General features: G+C 47.5%; 1 protein-coding gene across 1 annotated transcript in view; it reads left to right on the top strand.

Annotated features, from left to right (window-relative positions):
* LOC105896139 (vacuolar protein sorting-associated protein 13B) overlaps positions 1-23,913 on the top strand; it is a 338,344-nt gene that overhangs the window by 100,714 nt on the left and 213,717 nt on the right. The window contains 2 exon segments of the mRNA XM_042709212.1: positions 3,211-3,339; positions 4,556-4,735. Coding sequence (XP_042565146.1) covers positions 3,211-3,339; positions 4,556-4,735 — 309 coding nt within the window.

Below are 23,913 nucleotides of genomic sequence, written 5' to 3'. Positions count from 1 at the left end.
CTGAAGACAAGGGTCCCACCCCACCCCACCCCACCCTGTGTCCTTCTCTAACACCATGCCTGTTTGCCCTCCATCTTTGCTAACCTCTCTTCCTCTCGCCTGCTCTCTCCTCTAGTCATCCACTCTGGATAGGCACGCTCCGGTTCTGTCTGCTTCCCTTCTGATTAAGCTGCGGCCAGCAGCATATGCTGACAAGGCTCCTAGTCAGCAAGAGATATGAGTCTGTGTGTTTGTGTGTGCAGGAAAGAAGCAGACAAACCCCCTCCACACACACACACACACACACACACACACACACACAAATACACACAAATAGTAGGTCCTTTACACGCGGAAGAAATCACTTCCTCTTCCCCCAGAAGGCAAGAGGGCAAATGATTTTCAACAATTGCCCTAATTCCCACCGGGGGTTAGTTACAACTACCCCCCCCCCCCCCCCCTCCCTTCCCAAGATAGGGCCATTAGGATATTTCAACATTTAAACTCTCCTAGACAAAGCCTGTGCCTTCCCCTGCGGGAAGTGTAGACTGCAGATGAAAGCTAAAGGTAGGCCTCCTAACGAGGGGTCAGCTCCTTAAACAGGCCAATCAGCACACAGATGCAGCATCTCAAAGCCCCCGCGACCCGGAAACTTCCATCACAGAGCAGATGGAGAACTAAAAAAAGAATCGAGCAAGAGAAAATAAGAGAGAGAGAGCGAGAGAGAGCGAGAGAGTTGTCTGACCTGGCTCTATTTCCTGAGCCTCGCTTGTTTAAAATGGTCTGGAGTTGGAGCCAGGCCAGGCGCTGTTCCACAATAATGAACTGGAGTGTTTCCAGAGAGTGTGGTGTTCAAACTCCCCTCTCTGGCAATGCCATTGTCAGCTTTATTAATTCAATATTGATAGCTGTTATTTATTAACATTTTGTACATCACTGTAAAATACTTTCCATGCATTCTTCATTTTTTGAAAAACAAAAAAAAAAAAACAAGAGAGAAGACGGGGAGGAGAACTGAAAGAAAAGAAACATTTTCCTGAGCCACTTCAGTTGAAAACAGAGCTCTGGGTTTCGGTCCATGGCAGCTCTGGACTGGTGTAGGAAATGAAATGTTGCGTTGCTGTGAGTGAAAAATTGCAGGCAGATTGGAACAGGTGATGTAAAGGGGTTTGAAGCAATTCCTTGGACAGTGCCAACTTAGTGGAAGAATGGGCATGCTGTGGTGCTCTGACACACACCCTCGCACACACTCTCTCTCACACACACACACACACACACACACACACACACACACACACTCTTTCTCACACACACTCACACACACATTCACACACACTCACACACACTATTAATTCTTTCTCCCTGCATACGCTGGGCTCATCTTTCACACCGGAAACCTCACAGTATCATTTCTCAATCATACTGCCTTGTATTTGAAAACATCTCTCACCAGGGAACTAACATTGACATATCATAATGTCTGTTTGTGTAGTCTTCCCCTGCCGCAGCGCCGCACAAACTCCCTCTCCTTGGAAAAATGGCAGAGTGGCAGATTTCCACACCACGGGGAATTCTTGGGTTCTTGTGCACCACTGGCTTGTCCTTTTCCGCAGCCAGCGTTGCACCCGGCGGCCTTTAGAGACACCCAGTGTATGTGTTTTTGTTTCTTGTCGATCAACAGGGGCGCGTCGCTCACTGCTCCCGGTCTTATCCGGTGCGGGTGATAACCGTGGGACTCTGGCCCGAGCAGGTGCCCCTCATAAACCCGAGGCTGGATCAAACATCCTCCTACCGTCACATTTTATATACCTTTAACAGAGTCCTAGACAGCTCCCATCACCTGTCGCTTGTAAACTATGATTAGCTCATGCTCCAGTGACGGGATCCTGTCGTTGGCAGTTGGGGAATAAATGAGTAGGAAAGCTTTGCCAGTCAACCAAGGGCTTTATTTATGGGCACGTAAGTGCAATAATATTCCAGTGCAGTCTTAAGTCATAAGTTTGACATTATATGGAGTTTAATGTTCAGAAAATGGAAGACTGCCCGAAACTGTGACCTTTTGGATATTGGCTCAGGTTAATCAAAGTGCTACTGTCACATGTCCGTGCCGTGGATTCAGATTGGAATACAATTGTGAATCATCTATATTGCTGGCTTGATCCCTCTCCACATCCTATATACTGTATATCTATCTACCCCCCCCCCCCCCCCCCCCCCCTCTCAGTCTTGAGTTCAGACCAAGGCCTTTATTAAATCTTCCCTTTGTGGCCTGTCCTGTCGTCTTGTGCATGTCCTCGTGGTCTGCATCCTGTCAAAAACATGCTGAAATATAAGTTCCAGCTTTTGCGCCAACTGCCTGTGCCTTTGCATATACCTTCCTACAGAGGTGTACCAGGAAGCCTGAAGCTACAGGATGGGGGTTCAACCAACCAGTCAGACAGACAGACAGACAGACAGAAAGACGGGCGGGACACTGAGGGAGTGTGTGTTCTCTGTCCTCATAAGGCCACTGACAGATGGAACCAATAATTCAGCCCCCCCATCTCAATTTTTTCTGTCTCTCCCTGCTATCGCTCAATCAGTCTGTTTTGTTGTTTATTGACTGGCAGACCCACTATATTAAATGTGGTATTTCCAGTTTTTATTTTGGCCACAATGTGGACAGGGTTGTAGCAGTGCACATGTAAAAACAGTTGGCAGGCAGACATGCCCGCATCTGTGGAAGATTCCGGATTTGTTCATACAGCCAGACTGGGTTGAAATATTAGTTGCAGAGAGAAGTCCATCCCTTTGCCATAGAAGCCTCAAATATATATATATATATATAAAAAAATTGTTTTCAGCAATTGTAACCAAACATAAAACATTTTCTACCTTGTACAAAGCTGAATTTGCGAGTTTATATATATTCTTCCTCTCCGTATTTGTGTATGTTAACATTTTGTTGTGGCAAGCACCATTTCTACGTATTAATGACAACATATTTGAATGTTTTAACTAGCTGATGTTTGTTGTATATGGATAATAAGAGATCTGTACTAAACACACACACACACACACACACACACACACACACACACCAGACACACGACTTCAGGCTCCCATACAATAAGTAGGGGGGTAAGGTCATAATTATGATGATGCGGATATTGGAGTACATGCCTCCATAACCACACCACGGCTCTACCTGGGTTCTCTAATGGCGGTTCTCTGTTCTCTCCCCCTTCGTAGGTGTGAAGCCATCGAGTTCCGCGCCTGTCCTGGAGGCCTCCGTGCAGAGCGTGGAGCTGAAGTTGTGTCGCCGGGCGACAGTGCAGTGTGCCTCGGGGACGGTGCGGGCCATAAAAGTGTGTGCCAGGAGCCTAGGTGTGTGCAGCTGTGCCCTGTTAAACTTAACAGCCCGTGGGGGAGAATATGTCTCTCGCCCCCCCACCCCATCCCCCCACACACTCACTTTCTTTACACACTCTCTCCATTTCCAGTTCTGTCGGTTTATGTGTATCAGAAAAGAAGCAGACATCTAAAAATGACTAGAAAGGGCGGGGGGTTGGGGGGGGGGCAGCTAGCGTTTGTGTGCGTCTTGTCCTTCACCCTGCAGGGTGAACCAAACAGGTGTGGCCCACTATGTCGCTTTTCCATTGGATCACATCTTTCACTTTACGCCAACCGTGGCCGCTGTCCGCCTTTTGTGCTCTCCTTGTTCCATGAGCTGTGTGAGTCGTACGTATGCGCTCCGTAACGCTCACCTCACATGTGCGGATATTTATTACAAGCTCATAATCTACAGTGTTGGCCAGAAATCACTTCAGCCCACAGTTTCCTCCCATACAAATTAGATTTAGCCAGGAATTACTGTCTAAATTAGAGTTTAATAAGAGTTAGATTACACTCTTGTTTATTGAGCATGGGCTAGCCTACACATGGCTTTCGAAGGCGCTAGACTCACATTGAGCTACAGCGGATGTTAATTGCCAAGATATATTTGGCAGCTGTATGTGTATGTTAAATAGCTGTAGAAAAAAAAAAGAAGCAAGACTTGGCTGCAAATGTTGGACGGCGTTCACAGTGAAATGAACATTTATGCATGCGTGTATCTGATATTGTTGTATTATATTAGGTCTGAATGATCTAATGTGCGTGTCTCTTGTGGTGAACTTTTTAGCGGTTCGGACGCTCTCCCAGAAACTTGCACATTCCCCACAAAAGTAACACCCACCCAGGGTCTTTGACACGGCCATATCTTACACTGATTTCAGTGACTAATCCTGGGAGTGACGCAAGCACTCACGTTGTATCTTCTCATGAATTACAGTTAGACACACAGTAATCTCATATGCCATTGTAAAACAGACATCTTTGTTTATTGAATGCATCATAAGATAATACCAAAGGAGAGCAACAAAAAAGACAGAAACCCATAAACCACTTGATATGGAAAGTTTATTGTCGTTGATCTTGTGGTTGTAAGTGATATTAACATTTATTTAGATGTTTTATGCCGTAATAATGTTGTCTAATGGTGTTGTGTATGATATGATCTCCATGAACTCTGTGTTCTGTGTCTATGTGACTGCAGGTTCTGCAGAGGGCCAGAAGGAACGTTTGGTTCCGCTAATCCAGGGCCCGTCTGACACCAAAGAGCTCCACCAGAGCCGCTGGCTGAATGAGTTGCGGAAACCCGAGTCCCTGCTCGCCCCCGACCTGCTCGCCTTCTCCGTTCAGGTGCCACAGCAGGGCGACGACTGCCGCAACTCAGGTGAGAAGACCTGTGTACACACACACACTCATACACACACACACACACACACACACACACACACACACACACACACACACACACACACACACACACACACACACACACACACACACACACACTCATACACACACACACTCATACACACACACACACACACACACACACTAATACACACACTCATACACACACACACACACACACACACACACACACACACACACACTCATACACACACACACTCATACACGCTCATACACACACACACACACACACACACATACACACACACTTGCCCCTCACCCCCTCTCTTTCACACACTTGTGTTCTGGTGTTCTGGCTCTGGTGGTCAACATATGACCCCACACCCTTATTGTTTGGGGACAGGGAATAAGTCAGGCTGGTCTGCTTGGTGGGCTCCAGGTTGGGTCCTGAGGTGTTAAATGTTCTAGATGGCAACCAGACAAAGGCAACGGGCACCTTCTCTAGTTCCCACAGCTGGGCTCCTGGTGACTGTGTGCAGTTAGACGCTTATGCCAGACAAGATTTCACGTATTCAAAAAGCGAACGGGAATTCACCTCATTGGTTCTTCTTCCTGCACCAAGAAAAAAATCAAAATGGACACAAATCATCAAGCCCTGGCAGCAGAAACTAGCGGTGTCTGTTACACCGCGCGTTGTTTGGATGCTGTCTCGAAGCGAAACATCGCTACTTTCCAGCCGCTAACTCTTGGATTCCCCGACTAGGAGATTCCCACTGCGTCTAGGCAGCTGCTTGAGGCAGATTTATTGCGGACTCGCACACAAGCACAAACACACGCAAAAAAAAAAAAAGCTCCCTGAAAAATCACAAAAATCACATACCAGGAAACCTTCACCTTTGACCCTGTACATTTACGGCAGCCGTCCTGACTCCGAGTCAGCTGGGCTAAGTAACGGGCAGACGGGGGGAGAAGCCGAGCGTGCGTGTAAAACAATACCTCGGCGCGGAACCGTGGCTAGGGCCGGTGGTGAAGCTCTGACCGTACATCACTTTAAAGGCCGCTGAGACGCGCCGAGGGCCCGGCTCTGAATCACGCGAGCTGGAGGCCTTAAACATGTCAGCGGCCAGACATAGCAGCTCTCTACCGAGCCCAGCCTCATCTCTCCCCGACAAAACCCAGAGAATCCTTGGATAGGAACATGAAACAAGGAGGATTTGCTCAGTCAGAGCCCCTCCAAGCCCAGCTCCCTTCCTCCAGCCTCTGTGCTGCATGCAGTCCATCACCCGAATATGACACATTATTTACAGGCTCCACGCATTACTGCGGAACATCTGAGTCGCAGAGTTGAAAACAGAGGATCCGCAGGGAAGCCCCCTTTCACAGATACATCATCCTGTCTGTCTGTCTTTGTGTCTGCTGCAGCGGTGCTTCGCTCCTTCTTCCAGCTACCAGGGCCCGTGTCGGGGCCTTCCCCTAACAGGCAGACTTTAAACAGAGCACCGTATACGGTGACATGGGACTCCCTGCTCCACGGTGGAGATGGGGCTAGATTTTTTTTTTTTTTCTGCTTCTTCTTTTTCCGGAGGTATCACAGTAAATTCTGCTAAGTGCATAGAGGACCATTACTATGATTTAGGGAGCATATTATTTCAGCAAAGCAATGCCTCATAAATGCGCTACATACTTTGGAATATTAAAACCTGATCCGAACAGAAAACAGGAGACAGCGGACGAGAGGCGGATGGGGATGGTTCCCAGAAGCCCGAGCTGTATCTGCTGCAGATGTGCACCCCAGCTCCCTTCTCCAGCTCGCTCTCTCTCTCTCTCTCTCTCTCTCTCTCTCTCTCTCTCTCTCTTTCACACTCTCTCTCTCTCTCTCTATACACTCACTCCCCTTCCTCCTCTTGTTCTGTCTCTCCCTCTCTGCGTAATTTCTTCTTTGTCTCCTTCACTTAAACTACTGCTTTCTTCCTCCTTTCTTTTCTTTTCTTTTTCTTTCTTCTTTTTTTATTCCTTTTCCTCTCTCACTCACTAACTCCTTCCTTGCCTCTGTAACTTCTTTTGTTCCCGGTTGTTAAACTTTCTCTCTGTCTTTTAACGTTCTTTCTTTTTACATCTCTTTCCCCCTTCTGCCTTTCTTTAGTTTTGTTCTTTCTTTGTCTGTCTCTTTCTCTTGTCACCATTTTGGGATGCAAATTGAACGCGAGCCCATGAGTAGAGCACATGTGAACACACTCAGTATTTCTGCCAAGTCGTCCTTTAATGTCTATTAGACCTGTCAATATGCAGGGGGGAGTGTGTAAAGTAACAAGATCCCCTCCATACCATGTAGGAGCACGTTTCATTAGTGTGTGTGTGTGTGTGTGTGTGTATGCGCCTGTGCCTGTGTAGGAGAAAAACACGGAGGATACATGTGTGTTGGTCTGGTTTTGTGTTTAACCTGCAAGTAAAGTGGGAGCTAGCTAACCAGTTAACCCCCTTTGTCACCCAACACCCAAAGTCAATGCGTCTGCGAAGCGAGATTTGTCCTTTCAGTGCTCATTCAATCCCTGTTGCGCCGTTAGAAGTCTCTGGGTATTTTTGTCCCAATCACATCGCAGCTCATACATTAAAAAGCGGCCTGCGTGGTCTGGGAGGTACTTCCCAAAGCCATTAGAGCAGCTCTGCAGTCTCGCATATGCACTCGGCTCCCTGCACTGCATGATAAATTTGACCTTTTTTCTCCGCTGTGGACATGAAACGTGGATTTCAATATTATATGGTCATGAACTCCTCTCCCTTGGGCTTACAAAAAGTTCAACGTTTGCGATGGTGACATTTTTAAATCATGGAAGCGCTTGGCTCGCAGATCAAATGAATTTTTATTTGTCCCATGTGGCACTGTTGATTCTATTTAGCGAATAGAATCTTTTTTTTTTTTATCCCTTAGGAATGTGATCATTAGACGTCCATTGAAAGGGAGCTGAATGCTGTCAGACACCAAAGACACGCTGGAGACATTACCCAGCGACGCGTAGCCATCTCTCTCGACTTTATTTTCAATCTTTAAAACAGCTCCCGGGTCCTTCGTGTATAATGCCATTTAAGGGATGGATTTGTCTTGGTTGGAGCCTCAGTCCTGATCTTACCCTATAAAAAAAGAACAGACGTTAAAACAAGTTAAACAGGGGAGTCAGTCAGTGAACATGGTATATAGTTCAGTAGGATTTATCCTCCCGTACTACAGTAGAGTCGAAGTACCCTGCTGAGCATACAAAATCTGTTATACTAAAATCAGTGAACGGACTGCTTTATCAAGATACAGCATTTTTGCCTCTTTTAAAAAATAAGCTTTTTATGCTTTGAGCCCTTGCAAATCGTTGCCAAGGTTTATACAACAGAGCGCACACCAGAAGGCTATCCCCCCCCCCCCCCCCCGAAGCGAAGAATACTTCTAGTGTTGTATTGTTTATTGATGTGAAAATGCAGTCACGCTCATTTATGAAACAAGTCTCCTGTGATCACGTTCCTGCATAGCATTGTCTCATAGTGTTTCTGGGGAAGCTGGGGAAATTGACGTGGCTGTCATTGGTTATGGGTCCAAACGGGCTGCAACAGACGTGCCGTTGGACCGCGTATTTCTTCCTCTTCGTTTTCTTTAGAAGTCAGCGCCCATAACCTCAGCTAACACATTCATATTATTATGTGTAATCACCTTGAAATGACATGAAATAATTCACAGTCCAATCCAGCTCTTTTTTTTTTTTTTGGTCTTTTCTTTGTTTTTTTTAAACACATTAATCAATCTCTCTCACAAAGTCCCCTAACGAAGATGGGCTGGGTTTGAATTCGGCCATCTACATATGTTTTGCATCTAATTGTTTACCAGGGAATTAAAACAAAATTCCAATTTACTTAGAAAATGGGGGTTCGGCACTCGCAAAATACTCCCGTAGACCCAGACCAATATGTTTTCATTTAATGAGCCTGAGGTTGGAACATACTAATAAATTAGACACAATTAAAGGCGTGGGATTTATCACAAAAAGAACCAAGCAATGTGGCTTTGAAGAGTGTGGCTTTTATAGGCACCGCTCTATATAATAATTTCATACTCAGTGTTTAACCCTTTGCGTTACAACTTGTTGGTCTCACATCAGTTCTCTGAATTGCAGAGCCTTTCCAGAGTAGAGAGTCTGCCAGCAGTCATTTTTAGTTTTCCTTTTACATTTTTTAAAAATGTTTGGCAGATTTTGGGAGACATACTTTTGTACTTTTTATGTGTGTGTGTGTGTCTGTGAGCTGTGAGCTCTGACTCAGTGGGTAACGAGAACCAACAGGTCAGAAAACAAACAGTCAACATAGGCAACAGTTTGGAAAGAGCGTCTGTGTTTGTGTGTGTATTTGTGTGTGTGTGGGTGTTTATGTGTTTGTGTGTGTGTGTGGGTGGTGATGAAGTAGAGGCTCATGTGACTCCAGCTGAACCCCCCTCTTCAGTGGCTTACTGTAGGTCAAGGCCACAGTCCCAGGGTCCTGCTCCCAGCTCCAAGCCTGTCACACAGGACCGCTCTACTTTGGGAACAGTGGCTTGTGTGGTCAGAGCTCCCCCTCCTCCCTCCCCTCTCCACTCTCCACTCTGTGATGGGGATTGGGGTTGGCGGGGGGTTGCTTTGCAAAGGGACGTGCAGAAATTCAAGTTGGGGGGGGGTGCGGTGTTGGGTGTTGTGGTGCCCCCCCCATGTGAACTCAACTTTGGGTTGCAAGTCTGCAGGTGTTCTCCCAACCCATCCCCAACGGGGAAGGAGGGGGGGGGGGGTAGAGCAGGGGGGGGGGGGGAGAGTCCTGGGGTGGGCTTTATGATCATAAGAACAGAGAAAGCGAAAGAAAGAGGGAGAGTGGAAGAAAGAGAGAGAGAGAGAGAGAGTGCATGTGTTCTCCCCAGGCACACCAGCAGCTGCGAGACAATGATTTATGCCTCTCTCAGAACTGGGGGATTTCGAAATGTTACATTTAATCAAACGCACAGAGAGCGGAGCAAATGTTAAAGATGTTCCATATAAAGCATGTCGTTTTGATCTCTTTACCATACCCGGCAAGCTGTGGGAATACAGGAACAAAGTCATCTTTAATCTTAATTTAAACATATTGAGAGGGATTATGAAAGCAACAAGGAATTAAGGAACTGCCGAACGTGCTAATACTAAACATACTTAGCCCCCTAATTGCTTTCGAATCTTTTCTTTTTTTCTTTTCTGTTTCGTCGTAGATTATTGGCCAAACATTAGACAGAAGAGAACAGAATGTTTCAAAGGTTGGTGTTTACGCGCCGCCCAACCAGCTGCAACAAGGCTGGGTGTTACTAGCGAGAGGAATCTTATTTTGCACTTCCTACAGACGTGACAGTTTAATTAAAGCTTTTGGGCGAGACGTCATGCACCTGAGCTGACACCTTGGAGAGTGGCGGATGGTTTTTGGAGATAAGTGCAGGGGAACAGTGGGCCCCTTTGTGAAGGCTGACACCACATTTAATGCATCCATGCGTGACCAACGGATTATAGGACCACAGACATCTTCGGCTAATCTGTGTAAACAAAAGAAGCTGCTCCTTTGGAACGTGAATGACGCGTCACTGTGTAGTGTAGCAAGTGCACCAGTGTTTGTGGTTCTGAATTCTCGTGTGTGTGTGTGTGTGTGTGTGTGTGTGTGTGTGTGTGTGTGTGTATATACAACAAATATGTGTGTGAATACTTGAGACTGATAAAAAAAAGTGTGTATTTGAGTTTCTATGCATCTATTTCTGGAAACCTTGACAGCAAAAAAAAAAAAAGTCTGAATGAACTTGTATGAAGTATGAATTTGTAGTAAGTACTAAGACTATGCATGCATTCAGAGAGTTTGGGCCAATGGAAAGTGTGTGTGCGAGAGGGAGTTGAAAAATGGGAAGTGGATATGAATGCTCATCTGTATGTGTAAGTGTGTGTGTGTGTTTGTGTGTGTGTGTGGGAGTTGAGAGAAGAAGAATGAGAGTGCATATGGAAGCATGGACCAGGTGGGCTCCAGCAGAACCTCACAGACCCACAGACACGCAGAGCAGAGCAGAGCAGAGTAATGGAAGCAGGTGGACTGGGGACCGAGCTGGGCTTTGATCAGGGGCCCGGACGGCTGGTGCCCTTGAGACCCCTCTCCGTCCCACTCAAGATTCCCCCCAAACACACACACACACACACCAACCCCCCTTCTCTCAGTTGGCCTCTGCTCACTCCATCTGAAATCGGATCTCCATATGGGCATGCAGGGACCCCGCAACTGGGTGTGAAGCGGGGTTCCCCTGGCAGAACTCCCCGTTTGAACGTCTCACAGGCCTCTGACAGCTTGTGCAATACCCATCGATCAGCAGGGCCAGTGAATGTAAACACAAGCTCTGTCATTGAAAGACATGGAGGATATAAGTAATGTTCTGGTGTGCATCCAGTTCAATGCCAATTCTATCCACCGCAACGTTGTTAGACTTTTGTTGACTTCCTGTCCTGACATCTTCCTGGTATGGCTTGGTTACCCTTCCTGCCTAAACTTGTTGCCGAACTTCATCACCCAGACCAGAGGCATAGCATAGCATTGTTTTTATTTGGTTGGCTCTCCTCTCCGCAGGGCTGTTGTCTGGGCCCGGCTGTGTTTTGATGCACTCGTCTCACCCCCGCCGTTTTACAAATAAGCCATGCTCACCGAGAGGGAAGTAATGGAGAACGACACGCCGTTTCCCAACATGACAGTTGACTTTTGCCAAAAAAGAACGACTGCTGCTGGCCTTCCTGCAGCTATGTAAACATCAGTGTGTGTGTGGCTGACCTCGCTGGTGGCTCTAGCTGCTGGGCTCCACTTTAGCTCCATACTGTAGCCATGTGGCGCTTAAGTAGGTTACACTTTTGCCCCGCGCTGCTTACCCAGCCTCAGGGGCTTGATGGACTGAGTGTGGGGCTGAGGAGCAGACACTCACTCTGTTACATGGTAACCTTTTCACCTTTGAGTGTCTCGCTCTTCCTTTGAGTTTGGAACTGAGAAACGTCACTTGTATACAGTTGCATGTAAAGGTTTGGGCACCCCAGTAGAAATGTCAGATTGTGTTGATTTTTAAAGCTGATTTTTTTAAGTGAAAGCAGTAAAGAGAAAGATAAAAAGATAAAAATGTAACAGTAATCGTGGATTGTGTGAAGGTTTGGGCGCCCTACTAAAGTCAGCACTTAGTAACATCCTTTGGCAGTTGCAAATTAGTTTTGTAGACAGCTAAAAGTCACTTTATTCTTGATACATGAATTTTCAACCACTCTTCCTTGCAGATCACTTCAGGTTCTGAGATACATTTAGGGTTCTTGCATGCCCATCATGTTTAAGATTTACATGCTTAAGTTTGGGGACTTTATGGCCTTTCTGCCCAGCAGACATGCAATTTTATCTGAAAATTTTCTTGGCCCTCAAGATCTTGTCTTGCCTCCACAGTTACCCTTAACGGCCATTTTTTAATAACATTTCAGTCATTGGAAATTGCTTGATAGAAGTCTTTTTTTTTTTTTCTTTTAAAGACGCGTTCCCCAACATATGCATGTATAGCCCACTGTTGGGGGAGTTGTTTGGTGTGCAGATCAATTTACTTAAATAGCATACTTAAATGCATACTTACCGATTGCATTTAATTGCATTTAATTATGTATCCTAATGATCTAGTTTTTCTGTTGTATGTGAGGGCTTTAGCCTTTAAGCCTTCACCATAGTCTTGGTTTACAGTTGCACACACTAGTACAGCTGTGTTACTTTTTTTTTCAGTCATCCCGGAAAAAAAGCTCCTCTGTTAAAAGTATTACCGACTCCTCATTGAAAATATGCACTGCGGCTCTTCCAGTGAGCCCTCCCCTCGGCATAGGCGGAGATCCCGGGGGGGGACGGGGGGGACGTGTCCCCCCCTACCATAAAGTTGTCCCCCCCAACAATCATTGGAAACAAAACATTTTTTTTTTGAAAAATATAGTAATATGAAATAAAAATACGACGACACAAGCGGTGCTAATTATAGACGAAAAACAATGTGTTTTTTAAGTGTTGAAAAATCAAGTTCCCCCTATTCCTCAAAGTGGGTTGGTTCACATCCTGTTTCCAACGGGCGGGGCTACCGGCAGCTCCGTGTTTTAGTTAATCAGCCCAGTAGCCTACACGGTCAAATTGTCAGACTGTTTCCTCCTCTGTCCGCTGTCGCTGCCGCTATGATACACGATATGTAAAGAGATTTACCTCATTCTCGAACGCAGTAAGAACATGTAAAGAAGAAGTTTTTTTCTAAACTTCATTTACGAAGTTCCAATCGATATATGCACAAGTATACATACGTTTATTAATGGATTGGCATGACAACGTGAACGTTTGCCGATAACACACGCATGCCGGTAATTAACACCGTTAAGATAGCTAGCTAGACAGTCTAGGACACTGTCCTGTCAGGGGCAGGTTCATGCTAGTTAATGAACGTAGATCTCAGTGCCTCTCCAGATTTGTTAAATTATCTGAAGGTAAATTAATGTCATCTTTTCCTGCGGTCCATTAACTATGCTGGTATTGCGACATGGGGTGGCAGTGGTACAGGGGGTAGAGAAGTCGTATTATAGTTAAGAGGTTCCTAGTTCGATTCCCTGTCGAAGTGTCCGTGAGCTGTTTTATAACTTATTTTGAGCATCAAGTTCTCTTGAACTTTGGACATTATTTGTCTGTAAATAAATATTTCGTGTTAGTACATATAATGCTGTTTAGAGAATTCTAAAATGACTTCAAATTTCTGTTTGTAAATGTGATAAGAGAATTCAGTATTTAGCAGTTTATACTAGCTCTCGTGAAAGCAATTTTTTCATGTCCCCCCCCCTGGAATCACTCTCTGAAATTTGACCATGTATTGTCCCCCCCTACAATGAAATGGGATCTCCGCCCCTGCCCCTCGGTGATATTTTCCTCCATCTTTGATTGAAATAAATGGAAGGAAATGGCTCATCGCGCCCAGGGATGCCATCGGGCATGTAGAACAACATTAAGCACGTCAAGGCAATTGATTCCACGCGGGGGAACCTAGGGGAAAGGCAATGCCTCCTGATCCCCGCTGCCCAAACGACGGCCCATTACTCGAGTCAGCCAAGTGTGAACTTGTTGGACTACTTCAAACACTCTCACAGTGCCTAAAGCCGCCGCGGAGTGTGGGGAAGTCCGACTGATCTCACCTCTCTGCCCCAGTGTGGACATGGGGGTGGGGTGGGGGTAGGGTGGGGGGGGCATGGTGGTCACGCTCACAACGCTCTGGAGATAAGTGTCCGTTACTATCAGGAGCAGGGCCGCTCGGGAAGCCCACAAGTGTGAACAGGGGTCGTTCCGGGTCGTCGGCGCTTCTCGTCACAAAGAATGAGCCGCCAGGAGAGAGAGACGGGAGGCAAACAGTGCCTGAGATAATTGCGGACTGTGGAAACTGTTGCTCTTTTCTTCTCCACAACTCCGTGATTCTGTTGGCAGCATTTAGGCATGTTACAGTATGGAGTTTCTCTGGCTTAGGTTGTTATTGCTCATGGGAATTACAGAATTTGATTTATAACACAGCCATGTTCATAAACCCCTTTCAAGTCTTCCAGTGGCTGTACAATGAAACATAGAGGAAGACTGTGCTTTCAAATGCAGGACGATAATACATAGTACATTGGTAAAATGAAGATTGTAATTGCTGCAATTGAAAACTAAATGTTCATCGAGGTGCTTCTGGTGTACACTGAATAAACTGCGAACTGATATGGAGACAGATATGATACAGGAGTTATTATGTGGACAGCTCTTCATCTCCAACTTGTGTGTATAAGTAAGAGAGGTTGTGTTTGTTCTATGGAGCCGTCACTCAGAGATCGATGGGCCATGCCAAGTGTGGTCATTTCCCTCTTAGTGCCCCGGCCCCCCCATATGCACACACACAACCCTCTCCCTCTTGCCTGTTTAAATCATGGGAAAATAAAGTCCTTTTCTCTCCTTCTCTCTCATTGTAAAGGGGGCCATACCCTTTGGCTACCGCGCAGCTGGAAAATTTTGATCTTGCTTGTCAGCTACTGGGCGTAATGCAATTCCCAGGGCACCACGATTCATTTTCCACCAAGGTGCAATTCATTTTCAGTGTTTGTCAGAGGAGACACTCGCGCCGAATGCCTTTCCACGGGTCCACTCGAGAGGTCCAACAAAGTTTCTCAAGTGCTCCCTGACTGCACAGTCATTAGAGTGAGTAATTATAAATGAAAGTCCTTTGTGAGAGGCATTACGTTCTCCCTCCCTCCTTCCCTCCCTCCTTCCCTCCTTCCCCTGCGCCTCGCCAGCTGGGTCTGCCATTTCTTTTTCATCTGCGCTGCTGTTGCAAAAAAAAGAGCGTTTGCAGCTCTGGAATCTTTTAAAGTGGAAGGCAGGGGGGCATTGAGAGCTGTGCATTATCTCTCTCTCTCTCTCTCTCTCTCTCTCTCTCTCTCTCTCTCTGTCTGTCTGTCTGTCTGTCTGTCTGTCTGTCTCTCTCTCTCTGTCCCCCCTCTCTCTCTGTCTGTCTTTCTCTCTCTCTCTCTCTCTCTCTCACTCTCTCTCTCTCTCTGTCTGTCTCTGTCTCTCTCTCTCACAGTCCTGCAGCGTTTCTTGTGAACATCCATGACTTGGTCACTGAAGTGTACACTGGTAATCCAGGCCTTCCATGTAGCTTAAAGACTGTTTACACTTTATCCAAAGCTGGCTAAGTAGCTAAAAGAGGTCAATTTTGTTAACCTTATCTAATTGAATGTTGTCCTTGGATCAAAGGTTGCCACATTCCAGACAGTCAGATCAAACACCATAACACAATCAAAACAATTGGCTCCCTTGGATGGCTTAATCACTGAGCTTAATCACTTTTATTGCCGAGCATTAGAGTGGACATCTCCTGAGATAATGCCGCCAATCACCAGCCCGCACTGTTTCACGCCACTTCTCTCTCTCTCTCCCTCTCTGTCTCTTTCTCTCTCTCTCTCTCTCTCTCTCTCTCTCTCTCTGTCTGTTTCCCTCTCTCTCTCTCTCTCCCTCTCTCTCTCTATTTCTCTCTCTCTCTCTCTCTCTGTCTTTGTCGGCATCTTGATGTCCTCTACCCTGCTGTAGAAACTAGGTTATGAAGTGAAGTGAAGGGAAGCCATTAATCACGCAGGATTGTTTATTAACAAGGTAAACCATTCCATCGGGTCCTTCAGCTAGTTCACAGAGGTCCAGGCAGGGAAGTCATAAACAGGTTATAAATTATATTTGCACTCAGAAATAGACAAACATGGCCCAAATGTGCGATTCCTCAAAAATTACAAAAACTCACAGTGCAATGTCTTTATTGTATTTTTATATTGATTGTCTTAGATAAATGCCATTTTGGTGTATGGCTTTTTTTTGTGCCTGTGGATCCTGTGGCACATAAACAAGTATGGCATTTTATGTTTTTTTTTTTTTTTTCCTGCCAAAGTACATCAGGTCAGGCAGAAAGCTTTAGAAAAAGTAGAGTGGAATGCCCCGGGAATGCCCCTCATGTGTACTGGTTTATGATCCTCCTCATTACCCCCTGGTTTCATTACTTCTGTTCCATCCCTGATCGAGCCCCACCGCCTCCCCTGTGGGCTCGCCTTACAGCTCCGAGTTACTGATTCATTGCTGGTGATAACCCAAGTTAAGATGCGCCCGGGCAAACGCAGCAGGTAGTTTTCTGTGCCGGTAGCGGAACAAATTGGTGTCTCCCTGGGTGAATGAAGACATCAAAACACGAGTGGAGTGTGGGAGAGAAAAGGGGAGCTCATTAACTTTCCCTCCCAACAACCCACTTTCCCATAGTCCTCTGGGGCAGCCTGCACGGCCACTTCCCACTCCGCGATGTGCGGACATTAATCCCCCCCAACACTCCCATCAAAGAGTGCGAGAGATTAAAACTAATTTGTACTTGACACGTCCCACAAAAGGCAGGGTGGGACAAGGTTAATGTGCGGCGGATTGAGGGGTGGAGGCTCGAGGGTGGACAGAAAAGAAAGTGTTTTGTGGAAATCCTTTGACACTGATGTGGCATTAATCTCGGAACAGCCGCTTAAGCTGTAATTAATTAATCTAATTAGGCTGCGTCGGTGGGACAGGCGAGAGAGAGAGATTTCTCACAGCTTGAGCTGAAGTTAAAAGCCTGTGATTAATAGAATCGGCCAGTAGGAGCCGAAGGGGCTTTATATTCGCCGAGATGGAATGTGACACCACATCACCGTGGAATTCTGCAGGCGAGGGAAAGGACAGAAAAGGAGGGAGAGAAAGAGGGAGAGTATGGGTAGTTGAGAGGAGAGGAGAGGGACAAGTGTACCAAACAGGCTGAAGGAAAGTTCTACCTGTGTTCCTCATTTACTTTAAAATTTTAAAGATGTCCTGATGGCCTATCTGCTATAAGCTGGTTGTCAGTTTCCCAACACTAATGAAAATGATCCCACAGGCCCTGGTGATTCCTCAGCACAGTTTAGAGTACCTCATTGCTTCACTCTTCTTCTAAACCATTCCCATTTGTCTGTCCCAGATGAACAGTGCTGAGGTCTCTTTTGCTGTCTACACACATTTACTCCCCAGAGGAAGACAGACAAGCTACTTGACTGGGAAGTCAATAACCAACCCCCCCACCTCCCCTTTACCACCACCTCCTCATTTCCACCATGCAAAGCACTCACTTTATGAGTCTCACTCGCGGACGTGCATTACTGTCTCTGCCTCTCCACCGCAAAGCCCGTCACCAGCAAACCGACGGGAGGGGACGCTTGCCAGAGTGATTGGCAGCTTAATCTCCCCGACATTAAATCAAATCACAAACACTATCAGATCCTGGGATGAAGCGGGGCGGCTTTGCTGCTCGGGGATATTGAAAGCACGTGGGCCCCCTCAGTGCTGTCTCGCACGTAGTCACTGCGGCTACTGTGCTTCCGTGCGAGTCACAGAGCACTCGCGATTAGTCAGAGATTGCTCTTCTCCCGTGTCGTCTTTCTCCACAGCGTAGCTCTGCCTCCTGATTTCTCTGGCTCCACGTTTCTGTCCTGCCTGTCATTGCTCATTTGAAAGTGGTTCTGTTGAAACGGCAATGCCCCCCCCCCCGGCTGGCTCTTTTGTTAGTGTTTTGGAGTCGTCCAGAGGGCCTTGTCTGTGACTCGCTGCGATACATTGGGCGCCGACGAGATATTTCTCTCATGTCGTAAAACAGCGCTTCGGGCCTGCATGTTTTCTGACTAAACCAGTCTTGCACATCTTCACATGCGTGAGAGGAATGCTGCAAGCACGAGTCTTTAAGCGACTGGTGCAAATGGCAGTGATTTTGAAACTTGATTTATCAGTTGCCTTGCCATCATCCCGCATTCCGTGTGAGCAGTGTGTTTAAATAGAAAAGTGACGAAACAATGGAGCACAAAGCTAGTCCCCTCAGTAGGTGTTCATGCACGAGTGGCTTCATGCTTTTCTCCCACTCCTATGAATTTAGTGGCTGTCCTTGGCCTGCAAGTCGCTCGGCCATCATTCTACAAGTTAAGCTGGACAAACATTTACCCGCTCAGTGTGGGAGTGGGAGGTTTGGCTGCGTCAGCTGATATTTAAGACGGTCTGTGCGCAGTATATGATTAAACTGTGATGGATGTCTGGAGCGCTTAGAGAAATGAATGGCTTCTCCCCAAATCGTGCACTCAGTCCGCAGCTCTGCTCTTGCTGGGGAGGATCGAAGTTGTGTCATGTACTACGTGCGGTTCCAAGACGAAGTGCACAGACGTTGCCTTCATGCTGTGGGGGCTCGATAATCTCTTTGCTTCGGTTTGCATTACAGAGCATATTAAAAACCCTCCAAATGGAGCAAAATAGCCTGGGTTCAGAGCAGCCCTGGCTGACGCTACTCTTGGACTCGCACAGACCCCACTCCTCGATACACGGAGTGGAAGCTCTGATGTTAATGTAAGAACAAGGCGATTGCTGTCAGATGCATGAGGTGCGGTGCAGCAGTCATCGCACTGGCCTTCCACAAGCCCCTTGCTTGACTGATGGTGGCTAATATCCTCCCGCAGGCGTACGGCGGACTTGGCGCTCGCTCGCTCGCCGCTCCGTGATTTCACGCTCCTTTCCCACTCGCACTCTCGTTTTTTTTTTTTTTTCACCTGCTGGCCAGCCTGCCAGTTACGTCACCATTCCACCACGTCAGCGTGTTTCAGCGCCTGGCGCATTCCTACCTCACTCCTCATATGTATTCCCTTCCCTTCCCTTCCCTTCCCTCTCTCCTGCTTGCTCTGTGTGTGTGTATGAGCTAATCATAACAAAGACAGGTCTTGTCTGTGTATTTGGATTGGTGACCCAGAATCTGTGAGGAGGTTAAAAGTGCCAGAGGGTCGCTGTCATTGGGTTTTCTCACTCTCGCTCGCACATATTAAATATCCCCGTCGGAGTGAGCGACATGGCCACTTTTTAGATGGATTATATGACTGGTGAAGACTGGTAATGGCTTGAAGAGATGCCAAGAGGTGCCATTTAATACAGAGGTCTTCACATGCTCCCTACTATTTGGATGCTTTATTTAGTGGTGTTTAGTACTAGTGCTGTTTGTAGTGTACAGTTTCAAGGGCATCTTATTTGGTAAGTGGATATAGTGCAGTCGCAGTCTCCAGGTTACATGAAGAGGGAGAGGGAGAGGCAGAGAAGGGTGGGGGGGGCTGTTCTGGCTTTTGGGGAGCCAGTAGCATCCATGCAAGTAGTCTGGATGTGCACCTGGATGCGTAACAGCAGGTTGTGATTTAGGCCCTCAGCACTCCCCCTCTCTGGCCTGCCAGCTCACACATGGCTTAATTAGCCCCAGAACCTAGCCGAGCCCCACCACACACCCGACCCACGCCAGCTCTGCCCAGGGTGAGCATTCTGTGCCACCCACCCCTGGTGGGTACCCAGAAACATGAAGGGAGAGAGAGGGATAGAGGCGGAGGTGTAGAAAAAGAGAGGCATACAGACGTTTGTCATCATCTGTCTCTGTCTTTGTGTATGTGTGTGCGTGCGTGTGTTGGTTGTGTACATGTGAACGCCTGCTGGTCCGCTCACTGCCCTTAAGCACAGGAAAAGTCTGATGTGTGCCCCCTCTTCTTCAGAAGTAAATAGCTGTGGTTGGGATGAAAAGGGCCAGAGCTTACAGCAGTGGCTGGATTTATGACGGCGTGTCTGTGGTCGGGGCGATGGGAACAGGGAGCGTGGCGCGCGCGCTAACGACTAGCTTGCGGTGCTCCCGCCAGGCTTTGTGAACTCTGCCACTGACCTGTGGCCAAGCCTGCTCCCCTGGGACCGCAGCTTAGCCCACACATTCACACTGACCAGGCACTGGCTTTAATCTTTGCTAAAGTGCAGGAAAACACACACACACACACACACACACACACACACACACACACACACACACACACAGAAACGCGTGCACTCACTCAAACAAGACACGAAATAGTACTTAGACGTCATGATGAATATATATGGAGCAACAGCATGGAGCTTACAGTATGACTTATGGTTGAGTCGAGGGTTCTTCTTTTAAGTAGGCTACCACACACATGACGCACCCCTCTCAGTCTTCCTAGAAGAGAGCTTTAAAAGGGTTTGCATTAAGTGTGTGTGTGTGTGTGTGTGTGTGTGAGAGAGGGGGGGTGGGGAGAGTAAAGTATTCAAATGTGTAGGTGATTTATTAGCCATGCTTACCCATCTCTGCTCCCTGGTTGAGGCCAGTCCTGACCCCAGATGCTCCTCTCCTCCTCTTCCTCATCTTCCTCCTCCTCTGCTCAACCAGGTGGGCTGATGGGAGAATGTTAATGGAGTGGACTGATAATGCTGCCACTCCTTGAAGATGGTGGTTGTGGTGGGAGGCATTCTCTCTAAGTAGAGTTACCCCCCCTCCCCACTCCAACACCCCCCCACCAACCTACAGCCCCAGGGGCCCCCAGAGTTACAACCTCAGGGGCAACAGAGCAGCCCTGGACCCTTGTCTCCCCGGTAACCCGAGCCAGAGTGTGTCTGGAGGTGCAGACAGAACCCCCACTCCCATCCAACTCCTTCTTCATATGCGCATACACACACAAAAAACACACACTTATGTTGTCCTTAAACGCAGCTCCCTACTATGTAATATATACGATTAGTGCTGCCCGCCAGTCTTTGATTTAGCACCCTGGCATGGCGTTGCCCATATTTAGATTGGGCTGTTGGGGTGTAGAGTAGCCCGGTTTTAGTGCCTGCCTTGTGTGTGTGTGTGTGAGTAGCTGGGAGTCAGGCGGGCCCTCTCTCTGGGAGGGTATCTGCTGGCAGGATCAGGGAGGAGGAGGCCCTGGGTGAGACGAGATCTGGACACTACCAGCCATTATGAGCCAGAGGAGCTGACAATAAAACAGGATAGTGTGTCTGTGAAGCTGCACTCAAGGGGTTTATTAAGGGTTGTAGGTGCTTGAGAGAGAGTGTGTGTGTGTGTGACTGTGTGTGTGTGTTGGGGTGTCCTTTTGTCATGGTACGTCTGCATTTATGGGATCGAGGGTGTGTGCATTTATTTGTCTGGCTATATGTTTCGCATGCATGTATTTATAAGTGTGCGTGTGCGTGTGCGTGTGCGCATCTGTGTGTGTGTGTGTGTGTGTGTGTGTGTGTGTGTGTGTGTGTGTGTGTGTGTGTGTGTGTGTGTGTGTGTGTGTGTGTGTGTGTGTGTGTGCGCGTGTGTGCGTGTGCATGACTCCTTGTGTAAGTAAAGTCCCCGGGCAGACTTGGTGGACTTAGCCTTGGCCCTGGCCTGCTTTGGGGGCCTTGCACCTTTGGGCTGCCCCGTCATTCGCCTGCCTGACAGCACAATTAAGCATGCCCTCTGGAATGTGTTGGAAAGCCTCTGACATACCAAGGGCACAGTTACACGTCTCACACCTTGTGTGTGTGTGTGTGTGTGTGTGTGTGTGTGTGTGTATGTGTGTGTGAAGTAGGGCATAGGGGTCTGGTGTCAAGATGGACTTGATAAGAAAGACTGGGAACATTCCTCACTGTCAAAAAAAAAATAAGTGTGTGAGGCTCCTGAAATTAGAAGTAGCTTTTGTGAGTAAGTAGCTGGCAGCTAATTTGCCCTTGTTTAGTGAGTGAGGGCCAGATGAAAGCGGGGGGGGGGTTGCTCAGGGCTGTCTGGGTGAGCGGAGGAGACCGGAGAGGCGGAGGGCTAAATGGCCACAGGTGGGCCACCACGCTCCGCAGTCGGCTGAGTGAGACTGCCGCCGTTCACCGGTGACCTCAGGAATGGAGGGCTACCCAACCAGACAGGGGACTGTGTGTGTGTGTGTGTGTAGTGTCTGTGTTCTGTTGTGTCGTGTGTGTGTGATCGTGTTGTGTGGTGTTGTGTGTTCGTGTTGTGTTTGTGATGCAGTTGGCATCTGCTCTGCTCTTGGCCTGGGAAGTGGTTAAGCATCATTACAGCAATCAATCCCCTGGACTCCATCAGTCTCTGTGTGTCCCCCATTTACTGTGGTATTTACACACATACACATACACTTACACACACATACACCCTCATGCACTAGCATTCACACACACTTACTCATGGACATACACGCACACAACACTATCCCTTGCTGGCCTCTCCCATGCTCAGACACGTAGTGCACAGTCATACTCAAAAGAGTGCCGTAAAATGAAACAAATAATTATAGATTATAGGAAAAATGGATGAGATGGACAGCAAGACACGGATGGGGAGGAGGGAGGGAGAGAGAGAGAGAGAGATGGGGAAGAAGGAGAGAGAGAGTGGGATGGGGGATAAAGGAGGGAGAAGGATGGGGGATGAAGGGGATTTAAGATGAGATAAGAGGCTGGAAGGAAGGAAGCAAGGGAGGAGTGTGATTGACAGAGGAAGGTCTGCTCTTCTTTAAAGTGTCAGTGACTGGTTTTGGTGGAGGCATTTCACACCAGGTGCAAACACTAAATAATCCACTGTTATCTCTCTCGGTTTCTGTTTCTCTCTCGCGTTCTCTCTCTCACACACACGGACACACACGCACACACGGACACACACACACACACGGACACACACACACACACACGGACACACACCACACACACACACAACGGACACTCACACACACACACACACACACACACAACACACACACACTACTACGGCACACACACACAACGGACACACACACACACACACACACACACACACACACACACTCAGTCTCACTCTGTTGCTGCGCTTTCTCTGTCATCTATCTCTGTATCTCTCTATCTGGTGTCATGTCCATGATCCCTGCCTCCAAACAGCCCCTCAGCATTCTTTATCACCCTCCATTAGATGCTCCATAAACACATCCACAGCAGTCCAGCCCTGCCGCACCGCCACCCCGCTTCTCAGCCTGTTATTGCCCCGGTTGCCCCCTCTCCCGGCACACTCAGAAAAAAATTGTCCCCGCTCCTGCCACACTCAGTAGGGTAATCCAGGAAATGGGTGAATGTCCCTAGACTGTTTTTTTCTTTGCTTCAAAGAACATGTTATATGCTTCTAAAACAACCAACCAATATGTTTTAACCCTTCAGATTGACGTCAGATGTTGCACATTGCTTGAATTGTTTATTTTTGAAAATACAGACTGTGGACATTCATCTTTTTTTATCTTTCTACTTGTATGGCCAGCCTCTGGCTAGATGTGCACACCATGTCTAGCTCCAGATAGACTGGATCTCATGAGGCCTGGTCCTGCTTGACCAGGCTTGACTGCCTCTGGCTGTGGCTGTGGCTGTGGCTCTTCCTGTGGCTGTGGCGCAGAGCTTCCCCCTGGCTGAGTGGATCATGAGATCACTGGCTCCCTTTGAGTGTGTTGTGGGGCAGCGTGGTTGGGGCCTCAGCAGGCCCCATCAGGAGCAGCCATGTGTGAGGACCCTGAGAAGTGTTGCGCTAAGCCGCCTAACTCACACTCAACTGTGTGTGTGTGTGTGTGTGTGTGTGTGTGGTGTGTGTCTCCTTTTATGCCCCAGGAATCTCTTTGTAAATTATTTAAGGAATCTCTTCATTAATGTGTGTTTACCAATGCATCTTTGTGTATAAATGAAACTAAATAATGTACTTGGCATGTGATATTTCCTACTAAGGAGTAAGTCATTGTGTATGTGTGTGATTGT

This window comes from Clupea harengus, chromosome 11 (genome assembly GCF_900700415.2).
Source record: "Clupea harengus chromosome 11, Ch_v2.0.2, whole genome shotgun sequence".
NCBI classification, from domain to species: domain Eukaryota; kingdom Metazoa; phylum Chordata; class Actinopteri; order Clupeiformes; family Clupeidae; genus Clupea; species Clupea harengus.
The sequence above is the reverse complement of the archived record's forward strand: the minus strand, read 5'-3'. Positions and strand labels throughout refer to the sequence as shown.